Below are 18,195 nucleotides of genomic sequence, written 5' to 3' on the forward strand. Positions count from 1 at the left end.
CTAGCAACACCAGCGCAAACTAAACTAAAACTGATCACTTCATTACTCAATTAAATTAAAATGTATTTAAACAGCTTTCCAAGAAAATAGAAAGCACAGAAAACAGGAAAATTATGAGATGTACACTGTATATATAACACACAATATGAAGCAATAATAATAATAATAATACTAATAATATGAAATTGATAATTGGAAATACACAATTTATAATGGGGCATTATTTGTGTGGACACAGGATGGACTACGAGACGACTTTTACCCATTTATCTTGCATGTATGCAGTCATCTCTGTTACTGAAGAAAATTATTCCCAGCAAAATATAAAATAAAAGCATAATCTGTAGAAAACTATAAATTTTACTGATTAAAACATTAAAAATAAATGTTGCTATATTTTCCTAATGTTTCGTTTTTGTGAATTTATTTAAATGCCTTGCTTGAAAATAATCCTATATTTTGACGTTTTGGCTAAACTTTGTGCGTACTCGATAAAAACAACCAGTTGAGGGGCGTGTACGGAAGTTTTTATGTGACGTTTTATGTCGTTTCCTATGAAGGCGTGGTCTGATTGTGGGATGTTAGAGGTGAAATGGCGCTCGGCGCGGTATTTTAAACAATCGTCTTCGTCTGAAAGCGGATGATCGAAGAGATGCAGTGCCGAGTTGGATTACACGCTGCGTGATCGAGTGAAAAACTTTGAGGATTTCAGAAGAGCGTTTCGACACACATCTCGACAACGTCTTGCAAGTGTCTTTGCAGTTTGGGTGGGTATTCAGCGAGGGGCAATATGATCTCAGCTAGCTAGCCGAGCTGCTAACTGTGTATTTGTCAGCTGATGTGGGGTTTGGATTGGCTGCTTGTGCTTTCTGTGAAATGTAATTTTAAAGAAGCAGACGTAATCGCAAATGATTGTCGGTTAAGTTCGGTGCTGTACTTCAACTTTTATCATAACGGAGCAAATATTGCTGCAGGGTTATGATATTTTGCATTAGTTTAATATTGGCTAACTGGATAGCACCTGATGCTATGCACTGACAGTAAATGACAGCAACCTGCTCGTCTGACTGTTATCTTCATCTATACAGTACATAGTCATTAGTTTACAGCTTTAGTAACTGCATGCAATATTGACTTGAATTGTTTATATTTTTGTGCATTTTCCAAAGTGATATTTCCTATGTCTGATCAGTATCATCAACAGTAAGCTTAATTTTTGTTGTTGTTGTTTTATGCATACTGTATGCGTTCATTAATTTAAATAACGATCGTTAATGTAATTTATTCCAACATTATCTCACTAAAATTATTTTTGAATTATGTTAACTGTCTTTTTATTTTGTTTAATCTTTAAATTTGATCAACTTGTGCAAGAAATTTAGGGGTTTTGGTACAACTTATTTACAGTACATTATAATATAATGCAATTTTAATACACTCAAATGTAATTGTATCTTTTTTAAAAATTCACCTCTTACGTCAACTATTTGTTTCTAGTTTAATAAATAGTACATCCAGTTATTACGCTTATAACAATTTTAAGGCCTAAACGTCATTTATCTCTACTTGGCCCCTCCCTTGCGCTCTCAACTAACAAAACAAATCTGCGTGTTTTTTTTTGTCCTGTTCTGCTGCTGTTTCTTATGTCTGAACTGATGACGAGTTGAAAATGGCGGATCTTTCGAAATCCAACCCCGGCCTGAAATAGTCACGCAGCTTTAAAGTCACTAACACAGGACTCAACTAAAGAACGTTTACCAAATATCCCGTCTGTATATATTTATGAAATAGTGTGACTTTTAAAGAGTTATTTTTCCATGGCAACCAAATGTAAAGGGAACCGGGCGCGTCGAAAATCAACAAACTCGACTCGATCTGGAAACTGACAGACTCGGACTCATTGCTCGGACTGCCCTGTTCGGCGTTCACATTATTAACTATTGAGGTAATGGACAAGACTGCTATTGATTGATAAACAGAGGCCTTTTAATATGTCTTGCTTATGTTTCAGTTAATTCTTTCACAGTCGTTTCAGTAACAATATGTATTACGATGTAAATGAAACTGTATTTTTGGGATGTTTTAAGTTTAAAATAGCTTCGGCTGTTTTTCTAGTTTGATAATGTTAGCTGTGATAGTAGTTCTTAATATATCGGCGTATTAACTGCTGGTAGCTATGTGCTAGTTAGCCTCCTAGCAGCTGAGCGACGCAGTGAAGAACGCTTTAATCGTTATCGCTGTCTGAAAGGTTGAAGGAGGCGTTCTTGTCGCGTCGCGTTGCCAAAACGGTCGTAAAGCGTTACATTATGAAAACTTAAATGTCTCGCCATTACACTGTAACAATATATTTGACATAAAATGTATTACTGTTTGACTCTTGTTTAGATGTTTAAAATACTAATATTCTAATCCTGTCCAAAAAGTGATATAAAAATACATTTTATATCACATTGAACTATTTAAGTGGTGTAAAATGTATTTAAATCATTTTCTTTTAGAATTGGACATTCATGTGCTCCGATAGCTCAATGGTAGAGCTTTAGCAGCGCAAATGGTCATGTGTTTCAACCCAGGGAACATGCATACCAATAATAAAAGCGTCTGCCAAGAAAGTTCTGTATTTATGGCATTTAGTTTTCTCTTAAAGAATTAGAGCACCCCAAAAATATGAAATACTTATGTTCTTATGTGGTGTTACAAACAACTTTTACTGTGGAATTCAAAATAAGATATTTGGCAAAATGTCCATCCTGTTTGGACTACAGTCCATCACTTCTGTTTTGTGTTGCTTTCACAGTTTCCTAGTCTGAAATTGGGACATGAACGGCCTCTTTAGTTTTCAACTTAGCTTAACAACTTGGAAACAAAACATTTTGATTATAAGTTTGAAATGTTGATACCCAAGTTTGCAAGGTGGGCGGTCCATACACTTTGACAGAGTAGAAATTGACTCTAGTGATTATTAAATGAGTTAGTTTTACCCACATGGTTGTTTTGCTTCACTACATCAGAAAGAAAGGTTATATGCTTAAAGTGACATTTTAACACCGCTGCTATTACATTACTTTACAAGACTTGAAATATTGCTGCCTTTATTTGGTATTGAACATGTCCTACTTCCCACTTTTGAACTAGTAATTGTGCGTCTGTCATGTTCAAGTGCTTTGTTTGTAAAGTTGCTTTCATAACGAATAAGGAATTATTGAGCACAAGTTAAAATGTATACAAGATTGATGGGTTGTCCAAATGTTAGATTAAATTTATATAGCGCTTTTAACAATTGAAGAGTTTCGTTGCAAAACGAGATAACTCAGTTTCTAACATTTTTGTCAAAACATGTTTATTATTATGTTATCATGTTATTATTTTGTTTTATGGTGCTACTTAGCTGTATTTTTTAAGTTATGAAGGTTTAAATCAAAACAAACCAACTGCAGTTCAATTGATATTAATTGGAATGCACAACTAAAAAAACGAGATTTCTGAACAATTCTCGTTTTGCAACGAAACTCTTAGATTGTTCATTGTACCAAAGCTGCTAAAATGTAGCTGTTATAAAGCATAGATCATCCACTCTGCTGTATATTTTACTGTGCTACATACTGTATATAGACAGCTTGCTTGTGTTTTAAGTGAAATTTAAGCTATTTTTGCTGTGTATAAAACATACAATTAGCTTACTGTGATTAAATTACAGTGGCAAGAAAAAGTTTTCTGTATAAATTTGTCATGAAATGTGATCTGATGTCAGGGGGTATTGAAAAACATAATGTCCGATTTTTTTATGTCTTTATTGAGAACAACCAAAAAACTCAGGCCCCGTTTACACGTACATGGTTATTTTGAAAAACTGAGATATTTCCTTTCGTTTACACGCAAACCAACAACTCGCCTCTGAATCCGATTCTTTCTAAAAACTCCGGCCAGAGTGGAGATTTGGAAAATCTTCTGTTACTCGGTTGCATGTAAACTGAGACAAACGGATGTTTAGCCAGCCAATGTCACAGTATGCGCCAGAGCTTGCACCACTGCCAAAAGTGGCCCTGTCCCAAATGGCACACTCCGGACTTGTGGTCCTCCTCAGAGTCCACACTTTGATGACATCACGTAGTCCAGACTTTAGGGACCCTTGATGCGAGTCCACGTGGGTGCACCGGAGTTGTATTTTGGGACAGACTCGAGCATCACACCGGAAATAGGTAGAGAAATTGCCCGTCAGTGTGAACTCCTCCCTTCCGTCGCCTGATTGGTCTGATTGCCCTTTCGCAAGGACTGCTGCAGGACTGTCGCTGAAGACCGCATCAAGGGGGCAAAGGAGGCACTGATGAGCACACTTTAAAGCGTAAAAATGACAGATGGGACACCCTACGGACTCGTAGACTAAGCGAGAACGCGCAATTTAAGGCCACAAGACCGAAAGTCCACATGAAGTGCGCCATTTGGGACAGGGCCAATGCAACCTTGTTCAAAAGAGGAACAGGAAGTGATTTGTTGCTGTTTTGGGGCTTCTGAATGGCTTATGTGGGCTTGAACGCCAGCTAGAGGTTTGGCATGCTCTTGACGGCATATATACACGGGTACGTGTCAATGAACACTTTTCTGAAAACTGACATGTGTGCACAAAGTTATTTTTGAAACAGGAGAGGTTGAAATGTCCGTTTATGAAAGTAGCCGCTCACGTGTAAACGTAGTCTCGTAGTGCTTGTGGAAAAAAGTATGTAAACCCTTGAGTTAATGACCTAAAAAAGCTAATTGGAGTTAGTTTTAGCACACCTGGAGTCTCGTTAAGATAATATGTTTGGAGGTGTGACTACATCTACTTTAACTTTTTAAAACCCCTCAAACCTTTGGAGTTTGCTCTGAACAAGAACACGTTTATGTGAGCCATGCCTCGCCAAAAGAGCTTTCAGAGGAGCTACCATTAAGAATTGTTGCCTTACATAAAGCTGGAAATGGTTACAAAGTTATTTCAAAGACTTGAGGAATTCACCGGTCTACATCTAGGCAAACCTTCTACAAATGGAGACGCTTTGAGATTGTTGCTACTCTACTTGCTAACATCTCTGTTTATGAGTCTACAATCCGTAAAACACTGAACAAGCAGGGTATTCACTGCAGGACACCCCGAAGAAAGTCACTTCTTACTAAAAAGAACATTGCTGCACGCCTGAGGTTTGCAAAAGAGCACGTTAACACTCCACAGCGGTATTGGCAAAATATTTTGTGGACTGTGAAACTAAGATTGAACTATTTGGAAAACGCACACAGCGCTACATCTGGCGTAGAAAGGGCATGGCATATCATCGTGAAAACGTAATCCCAACTGTAAAGTATGGTGGAGGAAACATCGTGATTTGCACCTGCTTTACTGCATCAGGGCCTGGCCATTATGCAATCATAAAGGAGAAGATGAATTCCCAAGTATATCAGGATATTCTTCAGGATAATGTAAGAATGTCTGTACGTCAGCTGAAACTGTGTAGAAGGTGGGTGATGCAAAATGACAATGACCCAAAACACCAAAGCAAGTCCATAACAGAATGGCTTAAAAAAAAATATAATCCGCCTTTTGGAGTGGCCAAGTCAGAGCCCAGACCTCAACCCAATAGAGATGCTATGAATTGACATGAAGAGGGCCTTAAGGGCTCGTTATAGTAGTGCGTAGGTCCTACGGCGCAGCCGCCGTGTCGGTTTTCATTTATACTTTTGCGGCGATGTGCAAACACGCGCGCAGACCGCTGGTAGGCAGTATCCACGCGTGTAACCAAAATAGCAGTGCGACCGTCAAATAAGAAGCTTGGTTGTGAGGTGCGCGTCAGGCTACGGATACCCTACAGCGTAGAGCTTACGCGCGACTATAAATCGGGCTTTACACATGAGACGGGCAAAGAATATGACAGAGCTAAATCAGTTTTGCCAACGATGTGCAGGTCTGATCCACAGCTACAGGAAGTACCTGATTGAGGTTTTTGCTGCCAAGGGGGTCAAACAGTTATTAATTCTAAGGGTTCACTTATTTTTCCTTTGCCATTTTAAGTGTTGAATGAGTATGTTCAATAAAGACATGAAAGATCAGAATTTTTTGTATAATTATTTTTAGACACATGGGGGCCGGTTTCCCAGACAGGGATTAGCTTAAGCCAGGACTAGACCTGCTTTATTATCAAATTTGTTTACATGTTAATGCGAACTAGTGAATTTTAGATAAGCTGTTGCGTAAAAACACGTGTTCTCTTTTTCAGTGTTTTCAGTAACTCTTCAAGATGGATGTGGTATCACCTGAGCTCAACAGCCTCCTCCCTGATGAGATTATGGATACTGAAGCTATTACAGTGGAAGAGGAACTCCCTGCCGAGCATCTTGCTCCTCATTCCCGGTCTGAATCGGAGCCGGCTCAGGTTCCTATGGAAACCGAGGTTCCTGAAATCGTCAGCCTGTGTCCGACCACGTCAGCTACGCAGATGACCTCGACCTCCAGCGACGCCCAGTGTAGCACCAGCTCGGGAACTCAACTCCTCCTAACTCACTCTGGCCTTGTGGCTGGCACCACCGCCCCTGCCAAAACCACCAGCCCTGCTGTGACTCAAAGCCTCTCCAAAATCTCCAGCATCACCGTCCCGGCCAACCACCAGGTCATCTTTAACAAAGTGGCCACCTCCCCGTCTGCCGATGGCAAGACTGCTGTGCTCAAGTCGGAGGGCCAGAAACTGTTGGTTGCAGGCCTAAGTAAAACAGGGCAGCCTATAATGTTGGCTCTGCCACATACTTGGAATAAACCTGCCACGACAGGAGCAGGAGATGCCAAGGTCCAGCCGACTCAGATCAAAATGGTGACCACAGTAGGAAAGCCTGTAATAGCCGTGAGCTCGGCCAGTCAACTGCTGGGTACGTCCACACCACTGCAAGCCCACCAGCTGAAGAACCTTCAGGTATCTGTTTTCGCATAGAATTGTAGAGTAATATCACTCAGCTGTATGAAATCATAAAGTGCTGCTGGTATTTGGCCATAAATAATCTGAACAAGTTAGTAAAAATCAAGGAGTGTCTCAAAAACCCTCTTTAGTCATGCATCCAATCCAGTGCTTCCTGTTCAACTGTCTCCAACAGAATTGATAGATGGTAATCATGTTTCTCTCCATAGATCACAAAGAAGCCTCAGGTGTCTACAGCTGGACCAATGATAACAAAGCTCATCATTACAAAGGCTTTGAACAATAAAGGACTGACCAGCCCAGCATCAGCAACACCTGTAGTGACTGGTAATCATACTCATGAATAACAAACACATCTCTATATTCTGTTTATGTATGTTATGCCAAATTACATAGGGTTGAGTGATATACCTAAAATTGAGTATCTTAATATCTTTAAGATAATGAGCTACTGTCCTTCAGACTTCAACACACCTGTCTGTAATTATCAAGCAACCCTGAAAACCTTGATTAGCTGCTTCAGTTGTGTTTAATTGGGGTTGGAGCTAAAATTTGCATGACAGTAGTTCACCAGGAGCAAGGTTGGAGACCCCTTCACTAGACTTTGAGCCTGCAAATTTATTTCTGACGTTAATGCAAATATTGGTGGAAGCGCTTCATCCATCTTTGCTTTTTAGTAGAGAGAAAGGTCATACCGTGTACTGTCGTGTCTCAACCCAGATATGAATTCGCAGGTCAGAGTTCACCAGAGTTGGACTTTGGTACACAGCGAAATGCAAAATATCTTTGGAAGTCAATGGAATGAAAAGTTTAAGGCGCGTGCCAACCTGTGCACATTTGCAGTAGCTAAAAATTACTAGGGCTGATTATTTAGTTTTTTCTCTTGAGTAGTGGTAATTAAAAAGATTTGATTGTCTTGTGCCCCAATTTAAATCAAAAGTATAAATCAGTTAGAATGACCAAAATGTTTAGTTTAGAAACACAATAAAAAAATTACCCAATGACCGCTTACTACTATTTACTGAACCATGTGTAAAAAGTGTCCTACCACACATACTCACTTAAAGGATTATTAGGAACACTACACTAATACTGTGTTTGACCCCCTTTCGCCTTCAGAACTGCCTTAATTCTACGTGGCATTGATTCAACAAGGTGCTGAAAGCATTCTTTAGAAATTTTGGCCCATATTGATCGGATAGCATCTTGCAGTTGATGGAGATTCGTGGGATGCACATCCAGGGCACAAAGCTCCTGTTCCACCACATCTCAAATATGCTCTATTGGGTTGAGATCTGGTGAATGTGGGGGCCATTTTGTACAGTGAACTCATTGTCATGTTCAAGAAACCAATTTGAAATGATTCGAGCTTTGTGACATGGTGCATTATCCTGCTGGAAGTAGCCATCAGAGAATGGGTACATGGTGGTCATAAAGGGATGGACATGGTCAGAAACAATGCTCAGGTAGGCCGTGGCATTTAAACGATGCCCAATTGGCACTAAGGGACCTAAAGTGTGGCAAGAAAACATCTCCCACACCATTACACCACCACCACCAGCCTGCACAGTGGTAACAAGGCATGATGGATCCATGTTCTCATTCTGTTTATGCCAAATTCTGACTCTACCATCTGAATGTCTCAACAAAAATCGAGACTCATCAGACCAGGCAACATTTTTCCAGTCTTCAGTTGTCCAATTTTGGTGAGCTTGTGCAAATTGTAGCCCCTTTTTCCTATTTGTAGTGGAGATGAGTGGTACCTGGTGGGGTGTTCTGCTGTTGTAGCCCATCCGCCTCAAGGTTGTGCGTGTTGTGGCTTCACAAATGCTTAGCTGCATACCTCGGTTGTAACGAGTGGTTATTTCAGTCAAAGTTGCTCTTCTATCAGCTTGAATCAGTCGGCCCATTCTCATCTGACCTCTAGCATCAACAAGGCATTTTCACCCACAGGACTGCCGCATACCGGATGTTTTTCCCTTTTCACACCATTCTTTGTAAACCCTAGAAATGGTTGTGCGTGAAAATCCCAGTAACTGAGCAGATTGTGAAATATTCAGACCAGCCCGTCTGGCACCAACAACCATGCCACACACAAAATTGCTTAAATCACCTTTCTTTCCCATTATGACATTCCGTTTGGAGTTCAGGAGATTGTCTTAAACAGGACCGCATCCCTAAATGCATTGAAGCAACTGCCATGTGATTGGTTCATTAGATAATTGCATTAATGAGAAATTTAACAGGTGTTCTTAATAATCCTTTAGGTGAGTGTACACGCTGTCGCCTTTTTATGATGACAAGTTATTTTTTGTGCTCCTTGTGAGACCTTTTGCACATTAATCTTAATATTCAAAATTCATAATATCCTGTAATTTTATTGTCTGCAAGGTTATCTCGATAATATCTAATACTTGATATATTACAGCCCTAGTCACATGCCTGTAATGTTAGCTGTAAATGTTCAATAATAGACCCATTGAATGTTACAATTGTAAGAGTTATGTTTGATTCAAGGTTGTTGTGGTCGATTTCAAAGATATTTTTATGCCCACAGGACGGGTTGTTACCCAGAGCACCCCACTGACACCTCCACGTGCCATTGGTGAGACCGTCAGCACTGTGTCGCAGAATGCTACTGGCAACAGCAAAGTGGCCATCTCACCTCTTAAGTCTCCTAGCAAGGTGAGTTAAAATTCAACTTACAAACTTACACCATTGGTTGAGACTGGGTTGTTGTGCTGTGGGACTTGTGTAATATGTAAATCAATCTATGAATGCCAATCTATTAAAGAAAGTGTTTAGTGTCAGAGCCGATGGTGTAGTGGACAGTGCTCCGACGTATGGTGCAGATACACTTCCGGCGACCCGAGTTTGATTCCCGGCTTGAGGTCCTTTGCCGATCCCGTGCCCCTCTCTCCACCGTGTACTTTTCTGTCGTTTCTTGATTACTGTTTGTCAAATAAAGACAAAATGGCAAAATTAATATTTAAAAAATAAGAAGAAAGTGTTTAGCTTCAAACATGTTAAATCAAACTAGTAATTAGTTTTGCTTTTCATACTTTGAAAACTGATTTAATCTTAGTCAGTATTTTTGGGTCTCTGCCCCTCATGTTCTTCTCTTCCTCTAGCTGACCGTTGTTTCGGTGGCCAGTCAGTCTTCAAACTCACCCCAGAAATCTGTGACGCTGCCACTCAATATGGCTCTGGGCCAGCAGATCCTCACCGTCCAACAGTCTGCTGTCACCTCGCCAGCCAAAACGGGAACCAGCCAATCCACTGCACAGGTAAACCCAATACTCACAGATCCCAAACACATATTCACTAAAGTTAAATGACAGAAATTTTTAAGAAAACATTACATAAAACATAAGAAGACATACTTATTTTATTAATAAGATACCGTCTGCATCGTGTAGGTTTGTTTCTGCTGTGACAGCTGGCTGTACATAATCCCTTATTACAGTGCTTCCCATTCCAGGTCCTCGGGTATCCCCTTCCAGAGGGTTTTGGATGTCTCCTTGTTTAAAACACCTAATTCAACTTATCAGCCTCCTTCCAAAATGGTAAACGCTTCTCCCTAACAAGCTGATGAGTTAAATCAGGTGTGTTAAATAAGGAGACATCTAAAACATTCTAGGAGGGGGTGCTCGAGGACCGGGATTGGTCCTTATATAAAATATATAAACATACAATATATCAAATGTTTGAAAGCAAAGGGTCTGTTGTTAAAAAAAAACATTTCATCCTACCTTCATCATTTATCTTTTTATAACCTCTCAAATATGGGTATGCCACCTGTTAAAATACGATTGTTTGATGTGATTATGAGCTTAATCGCATTATTTTTAATCGAAGTATTGTGTTTACATTGCCAAAATCCCATTATATTCGCATTATGAGGGTGCTGCCGCTGACCATCAGACGCAAACATTTTAGTGTGCCATATAATACAAAATGTTTAAAAAGCTTTGCACGCCCTTTTAAATATGTATTTCTTTGCTTTGCCTCAACTATAGGCTGTAAAGCCAATGCAGGGGGTTACTGTGACAGGCACATCCCAGTTTAAGACCATCATTCCCCTCACCACACCGCCCAATGTACAACAGATTCAGGTTCCTGGCAGCCGTTTTCATTATGTGCGACTGGTAACGGCCACAACCGGCAACAGCACTATGCAGACGGGCGCCAGCACCAACACAAACCCTTCTATCCAATCAGGTAAAGCCTGTGGCTTACTGACATTTGAGTTACTTATGATCAAGGTAAAACACATTTTTTTTCGAAATGATTGTAATTTCCGCTAAACTTCACTTCCAAACTTGACTTGATCCTAACCAAACAAAAGATTTGACAAAATTCAATTTAACATTTGACTGGACTATCAATCTCCAAAAATACCACAATAAGATATAAGTGTTTAATGGACTTCAAAACACTTTTTTTTTTTTTTTACAAAAGCCAAGCCTGTGATGATGAACGCTGCCGTACGGATGTCCGTACCCATCGTCCCAGCACAGACTGTTAAACAGGTACACAGTGAAACAGTGTATTCTAATCCCATTCAAAACAGTTTGACACCCAAATGTAAACAATTCACACATACATGTGTAGTGTATATAACATTTCAAATGATGTTTACATAGTTTGCTGTGATTGGTCACGAGCACAGGTAGTACCCAAGCCCTTGACGTCGTCAGCTCAGGTGGTGACCACCAGTCAGACCCCTCAGCGCCTCATCATGCCAGCCACACATCTTCCTCAGATTCAGCCCAACCTGACCAGCCTGCCCCCGGGAACTGTGCTCACCCCTGCCCACGGCTCCGGAAACATGGGATATGCAGTGTTGCCGGCCCCGTACGTCACGCAGGTCTGTATGTCAGTGGTTAAACTGGATGCGATTGTTTTGGGAGTTTGTTTCTTATCTCTCTTGTTCACGCAGATTCCCCAGCCTACATTCGTCACTTTAAGCAGCAGCTCCACCTTCTCGACAAATACACCCATACAGACACAAGCCAGACTTTCGGTCAACGGGTAAGGAGCAAATATTGATTTATGATTTAACTAGTAATTAAATTGGATTAGTGAATTAATTTGATATTAATGGAAAAAATACACATGACATTACACACATCTTTTGCATAAACACCCAATGCTGAAATTCAATATTGTGTTTGTGGTCTTGACAAACCTCTTATCATGCCGCTCTGGGGTGTATTCCAGAAACTGGGGTTAACGGAAAGTTAATGCGCGCACACAGGGAATAAATAAAGACGTTTTCAAATTTAAACATACCACATAACCAGCTTTCTTGAATACTCCCCTGTTGTTCCTCCATGATTAACACTGACGTTGTTGTTGTTGTTGTTGTTGTTGTGTTTTTTTTTTTTTTGTAGTCTTGCAACGTCGGAAGCAACATCCAGGCCGAGAAAACCCTGTAACTGCACACGGTCACAGTGTCTGAAATTGTATGTAAATAAAAACAACATTTCCCATTCATGCAGCTATCTACATTTGGCACTTTTATTGTAGTCTAGGCCCTCATATATGACAAAACAAACAAATTTAACCTTGATACCACCTGTTGTTTGCAAGATTTGACATTTAGCTTCACATGCAATTGTTTGTGGTGCTGTATGGTTACTGTATCAAACACCATGTGCACTTTGACATGACACAGTATTACCTAATAGTAAATGATCGATGCATTCCCTACAGGTATTGTGATTGCTTTGCCAACGGGGAGTTCTGTAATAACTGCAACTGTGTCAATTGCTTCAACAACCTCGGTCATGAGAGCGATAGGCTAAAGGCAATCAAGGTAATAACTTGCCGTCTATCTTATAGATCTCTTATCTTTCCTTCATTGGGCAATGGCGTTACGCTCTGCACTTGTCGTCCCATAGGCTTGTTTAGACCGAAACCCAGTGGCCTTCAAGCCCAAGATTGGCAAAGGCAAAGAAGGCGAGTCGGACAGGAGACACAGCAAAGGCTGCAACTGCAAAAAATCCGGATGTCTGAAGAACTACTGCGAGTGTTACGAGGTGAGCGTCTGAACGTGAAACCCTCCAGGCCTCGGGTTGAGAGGCGAGTTAACGCTCCTGCTTCTGTTCACATCTCAGGCCAAGATTATGTGTTCGTCCATTTGCAAATGCATGGGCTGCAAGAACTTCGAGGAGAGTCCAGAGAGGAAGACGCTGATGCACCTGGCGGATGCCGCAGAGGTGCGAGTCCAGCAGCAAACTGCGGCCAAAACCAAACTGTCCTCGCAGATCTCAGATCTGCTCACCAGAACAACACCAGCCATCACCAGCGGAGGCGGAAAGTAAGAGTGTTACTTCATCAGGTTATCTTTCACTATATCCAGCTAAAGGGGTGCCACGATTCTCCAAATCCTCGATTCGATTCCATTTTCGATTCTAAGGTCACGTTTCGATTCTCGGTTTTACCTTTTTTAGCACAAAAAAATGCTATGCCATTTTTAGGCTAGACTTTTATGAAATATAATATCTGACCTTGAACCCGGAGATGCCCTGCCATGTTAGTCGTGCTGCCAGTGAAAAATATGGTACATGCACATACCTGATAAAACAAACTTCCTGTCAAACGAACATTCCTGTCAGTACTTTGCACCTTAAAAACCTATTACTGTCAGACGAGATTGTGAGACTATTAGGGATGTAACGATATCAACAATTCACGGTACGGTATTATTTCGGTATGATGCCCATGGTACGGTATTTGTTGAAACATTTGCAGAAAGGAAAAAACTGCCATAAAAGTGTTTATTAAACAAGACTGAACATTACAATGTACAAAGTGTAGTGTAGTGTTTACAATTTTCAGGTCAGGACAAAAATAATTAGACCATGTAATAAAATATAAAAAAATAAGTTTCAGTTTAGCTTGTCAACTTTAAACAACTCCCAATCAGTCAGGTTTTAGGAATTGAGTCCCTCCCTCAATTGACCTAGTTTTTATTATTATTATTAATGCCAATGCTTGATACTCCTATGAAAGCAACAGTTGTGATTGTAGAATCAAGAAAAGATGATGGGTTTTAAGATGGGTCAATTCCTGAAGACAAAACAACCCAGTTAAAAATGAAAATAGCAGCTTAACGTTACTTATTGTAGCTGGACCTAGAGCTGAGGTCAGCTCACTCCATACAGGGGTGCGTTTCCCAATCGGAAGTCTGCAGCCTCCATAGGTCGCATTTGTAGGCTGCATACGTCATGAAGACCATCTTGTTTCAGAATATTAGCATTTTTCAAGTTGACAATTATTCTTATTTAATCGTATATTGTTGTAACACGCTTATGACTTGCGAATGTAATACTCGGTTAACTTAAATACACCAGGCGTGTAATGACGGATGCCGCCTGCATATGCAACCTAGGGAGGCTGCCTTCTAATTGAGAAACGGCATACACACTCTCCTTATTCACAGATTTACTCACTCGTTTTTTGTATGTCCATCACATTTTGTTCTTTCTCGTTTCTTGTCACAGCGAACGCGTTACATCCCTAGAGACTGTACCCAAATGCTGTTTTCATAACTCTTAAGCAACTGAAATAAGTTGTTGTGAAACTTAAACAGATCTTAGTTCAGAGAAACGACCGGTTCTGGCACAGACGCCGCTCTGCTGTGCACGCGTGCCCGCTCTGAGTTCAGCCAAAGGTGGGAAGCGCTTGCTGTTTTTTTGTTTTCCATGTAAAGAGCAGCTCGCGTGGTGTCTCCTTGATATGCCATGCTATCTTTTAACTGGTTGTAGCTAGCTAAGTTAGAGGAGGTTGACTCGCAGCACTCAACACGTGTGGGTTTTTTTCAAGCCGACCGGACGTGACATGGGGTGTGGCGGCCGTGGCCATTTTTTTAATTAGAAGTTTGAGGTTGTGACTTAATTTCACTCGATTTCGATTTTAATCGAAATCGCGACACCCTTATCTATCTATTTATCTGGCAACCACTTAGCAATGATGGGACAAACTAAAACATCCTGCAACCATCTAGATCCCTTAGCAACCACCCATTTTTAGTCATAAGGGACCATTTTTAATAAATAAAATAAATCAGCTTGTAATTGAAGTATGGTTTATTAAGATAGTAAATATTTGGCAACGATTTGAAAATCTGGAATCTGAGGGTGCAAACAAATCAAAATATTGAGAAAATCGCCTTTTTAAAGTTGTCCAAATTCAGTCCTTAGCAACACGTATAACTAATGCTAAATCCATTTAAAAAAAATTACAGTAGGAAATGTACAAAATATCTACATGGAACATGATATCATTTTGGCCCATACAATGTATTGTTGGGTATTGCTACAAATGAAGAGTTTGGTTCCAAAATGCAATAAATCTATTTTGACTAATTTCTATACCAAGAAAGTGACAAGATGAAAACCACTATTTTCTGTTACAAACTTTCACATAGCATCTTTAGGTTATAATAACATAAAAACAAAAATTATTATAAAAACAGATTTTTTTTCAAAATGCTATAAATCTATTGAATCAATATATAAATGTGCATTCATCTTTGCCATGTTATATTCATTAAGTTGACTAGTGGTATACATTGATAAAAAAAACATTAATGGCATTAATCAAAACACTTACTTTGTCATATTCATAACACTGTCATTGCTGCGGTTATACTTGGGATGTCGTCGCTTAACATTTTTCACAACGATCAGCTGTAAAATGTTTTGGTCCTGCTCGATTTTCGTTGGCTTTGCGTAAAATAATGGAAAGTTTTTCATAAGATCTTCTGGGGTCAATGTGTTAGCATCACAGAAACGTGATGCTGTCTGGAGAACAAGCTACCGGCTCCCGAGTGCCTCTCGTGTAAATTATTAGATTTTGATGGCTTACGTTTCTTTCCGTCACAGAAAACCACCACAGATTTATCAATGCATTAAAGTATTATTTTGTTTTTTGTTTGTTTGTTGATCAGAAAGTGCAAGATGAGGAAAACTAGGAGTCCGTGTATTTAACGCGCCACCATTGTTGTTTACAATGTGTGGAATGGTGCGCTGTGATTTGTGGAGCGGATTTATTGCATTCTGCAGAAAAGAGGAGTGCCGTTTATTGCGTTTTGGGGAAAAAAGGGAGAAAAGATGACAGAATAACATGGCGGATATTGCATTTTGAGGAAAATTAACAATTTACTTTTAAATACTCACTTGATATAACACTACTTTGGAAGTAACTAATTTTTTTTAAAATTGCATTTATCGCGTTTTGGAACCAAACTCTTCAAATAACCCATGCTATTTATGACAAGTTTTCTGTTCCAGGGTCACACATGGCTTTTGCGCTAACTAATCATTTGAATAACTTTCTTCAGGTTGCCGTACACATTCGTCACTAAGGAAGTGGCCGAGGCGACGTGCGACTGTTTGCTGGAGCAGGCCGAACAGGCGGAGCTCAACAACCAATCTCAGGCCATGGCCGAACGTCTTGTCCTGGAGGAGTTTGGCCGGTGCCTAAAGAGAATCATCAGTTTCGCAGGCAAAGCCAAGACTGACTGCACCATTAACTGTTAGATCCGAGCCGTGACTGACAACCCTACCTGTTGGGTGTAATGCAAATGGCTTGGGCCTAGGCACTGAATCCAAGCACCAGTAGTTTGCTTTGACTTGTGGGTCGGCAAAGGGAATTTTCACTCGCCCCACTTATGGATACAAGGGGCTATCCAATAAAGAGCGAAAACCCAGAACTTCCCATTGGCGCGCCTCTGGTTATGTTGACTGTTGTGGACACATGCTACTTTCAGAAGGAGGACTGCATTACTCAACTGCAGCCCCTGTGAGTGGGCTGGCGCTGTTTGCTTTCATGAAAGGGGTTTTATTCTAGAATAATCTATACCGTTTTAAAGTAGAGTTTTTCCCACTTTTAAAAATGCAAAATCATGGCATTTGTTTGTCTTTTAAAACTGGATTTTCAAACGATCACTCACTGTCCTTGCAAACCTTGTTGATAACCAGCTCAGAACATCAAACAGACTTTTCTGCGCATGTATTTAGCTCATCATGACTTGTATACAGTAAGTAGCCTATACTGTAGCTTTATTATATTTATTTGCTTGCAGATTTTGTTCTCGGCCTCCTACCTAAAGACATGGTTTGTTATAACTCGTTCTGTTTTAGTTTGCAAGTATGCAGACGTTCACAATTCTGGTGCATTTTGTGTCTGGTTGTAGTTTCATGGCAGACATTGAAAGAAACACACGTATGTATATCAGAGCATGACATTTTTTACAGCATTACCGCAATCCTGTACTCAAAAAGTGCTTGGAGCCATTGTATGTAAAGGAGAGAAGCTCCTTTACGATCTTATTAAATTGGACGCTTTATCAGTTAAAGCATACAGCTAAATAAGCTTTATAATGATCAGTCTTAAGGCTTGTTGTTGGAATATGCTCCTTTTAACATTTTCATCTTTTCCATCATTGATTCCACAGATAAAATGAGAGACTGTGATTGTGGAAGTTCTGTGTGATTGGTTGGTTTGTTTTAAGGGTATACTTTTTTAAGACCCAAACAATGAGTTTTACAAGAACTGTCTGAGCTTATTAAAGTAATGAAAAGGTAGAGGAAAATTTATGTCAGAAACTAAAGTCTTGATACAGTGGGCGAAGACAAGAACTAATGAATTGCATATTTTAAAAATAGCCTGATGAATAAAAAAACTATTGATTGTGAAGTTTTTCTTTTTAAATGATTAAGTTTTTAATTGTGGCTACAATGTTTAAAATATTTGAATAAACATGATATCATGTACAGAAGCTGCCATTTGCATTAAAGAAAAACACCACTGTTTTTCAATATTTTATTATATTCTTACCTCAACTTAGACGAATTGATACATATCTATCTTTTCTCAATGCGTGCACTTTTAATCTTTGTACAGCGCGTCATGAATGTGTAAGCATTTAGCCTAGCCCCATTCATTCCTATGGCTCCAAACAGGGATGAATTTAGAAGCCACCAAACACTTCCATGTTTTAAAGACTGTTACACGAGTAAGTATGGTGGCACAAAATAAAACTTTTGTTTGGAGCCATAGGAATGAATGGGGCCAGGCCAAATGCCAACACACTCAAGAAGAGCCGCACAAAGATAAAGCGCACGCATTGAAAAAAGAGAGGTATGTATTAATTCATCTAAGTTGAGGTAAGAACATAGTAAAATATTGAAAAACGGTGGTGTTTTCCTTTGAAGAGATAGTTCACAAAAATGTTGTTTATTCATCCTTG

At 39.8% G+C, this 18,195-nt stretch overlaps 1 protein-coding gene across 2 annotated transcripts; it reads left to right on the plus strand.

Moving 5' to 3' along the window:
* Positions 1-550: 550 nt before the first annotated feature.
* On the plus strand, positions 551-16,656 carry lin54 (lin-54 DREAM MuvB core complex component). Of its 2 annotated transcripts, none has more exons than XM_055208968.2 (14): positions 551-767; positions 6,243-6,929; positions 7,142-7,259; positions 9,490-9,617; positions 10,064-10,219; positions 10,952-11,153; positions 11,394-11,464; positions 11,605-11,802; positions 11,875-11,966; positions 12,329-12,400; positions 12,651-12,753; positions 12,839-12,976; positions 13,055-13,257; positions 16,285-16,656. In XM_055208968.2, the coding sequence occupies exons 2-14, from the start codon at positions 6,264-6,266 to the stop codon at positions 16,481-16,483; spliced, it is 2,346 nt and encodes a 781-aa protein (XP_055064943.1). In that variant the 5' UTR covers positions 551-767; positions 6,243-6,263; the 3' UTR covers positions 16,484-16,656. The 2 variants fall into 2 exon arrangements, with proteins under 2 accessions (XP_055064943.1, XP_055064944.1); XM_055208969.2 differs by lacking the exon at positions 551-767 and adding an exon at positions 1,504-1,945.
* Positions 16,657-18,195: the final 1,539 nt, after the last annotated feature.

The sequence above is a fragment of the Misgurnus anguillicaudatus genome, chromosome 12 (genome assembly GCF_027580225.2).
Source record: "Misgurnus anguillicaudatus chromosome 12, ASM2758022v2, whole genome shotgun sequence".
In the NCBI taxonomy this organism is placed as follows: Eukaryota; Metazoa; Chordata; class Actinopteri; order Cypriniformes; family Cobitidae; genus Misgurnus; species Misgurnus anguillicaudatus.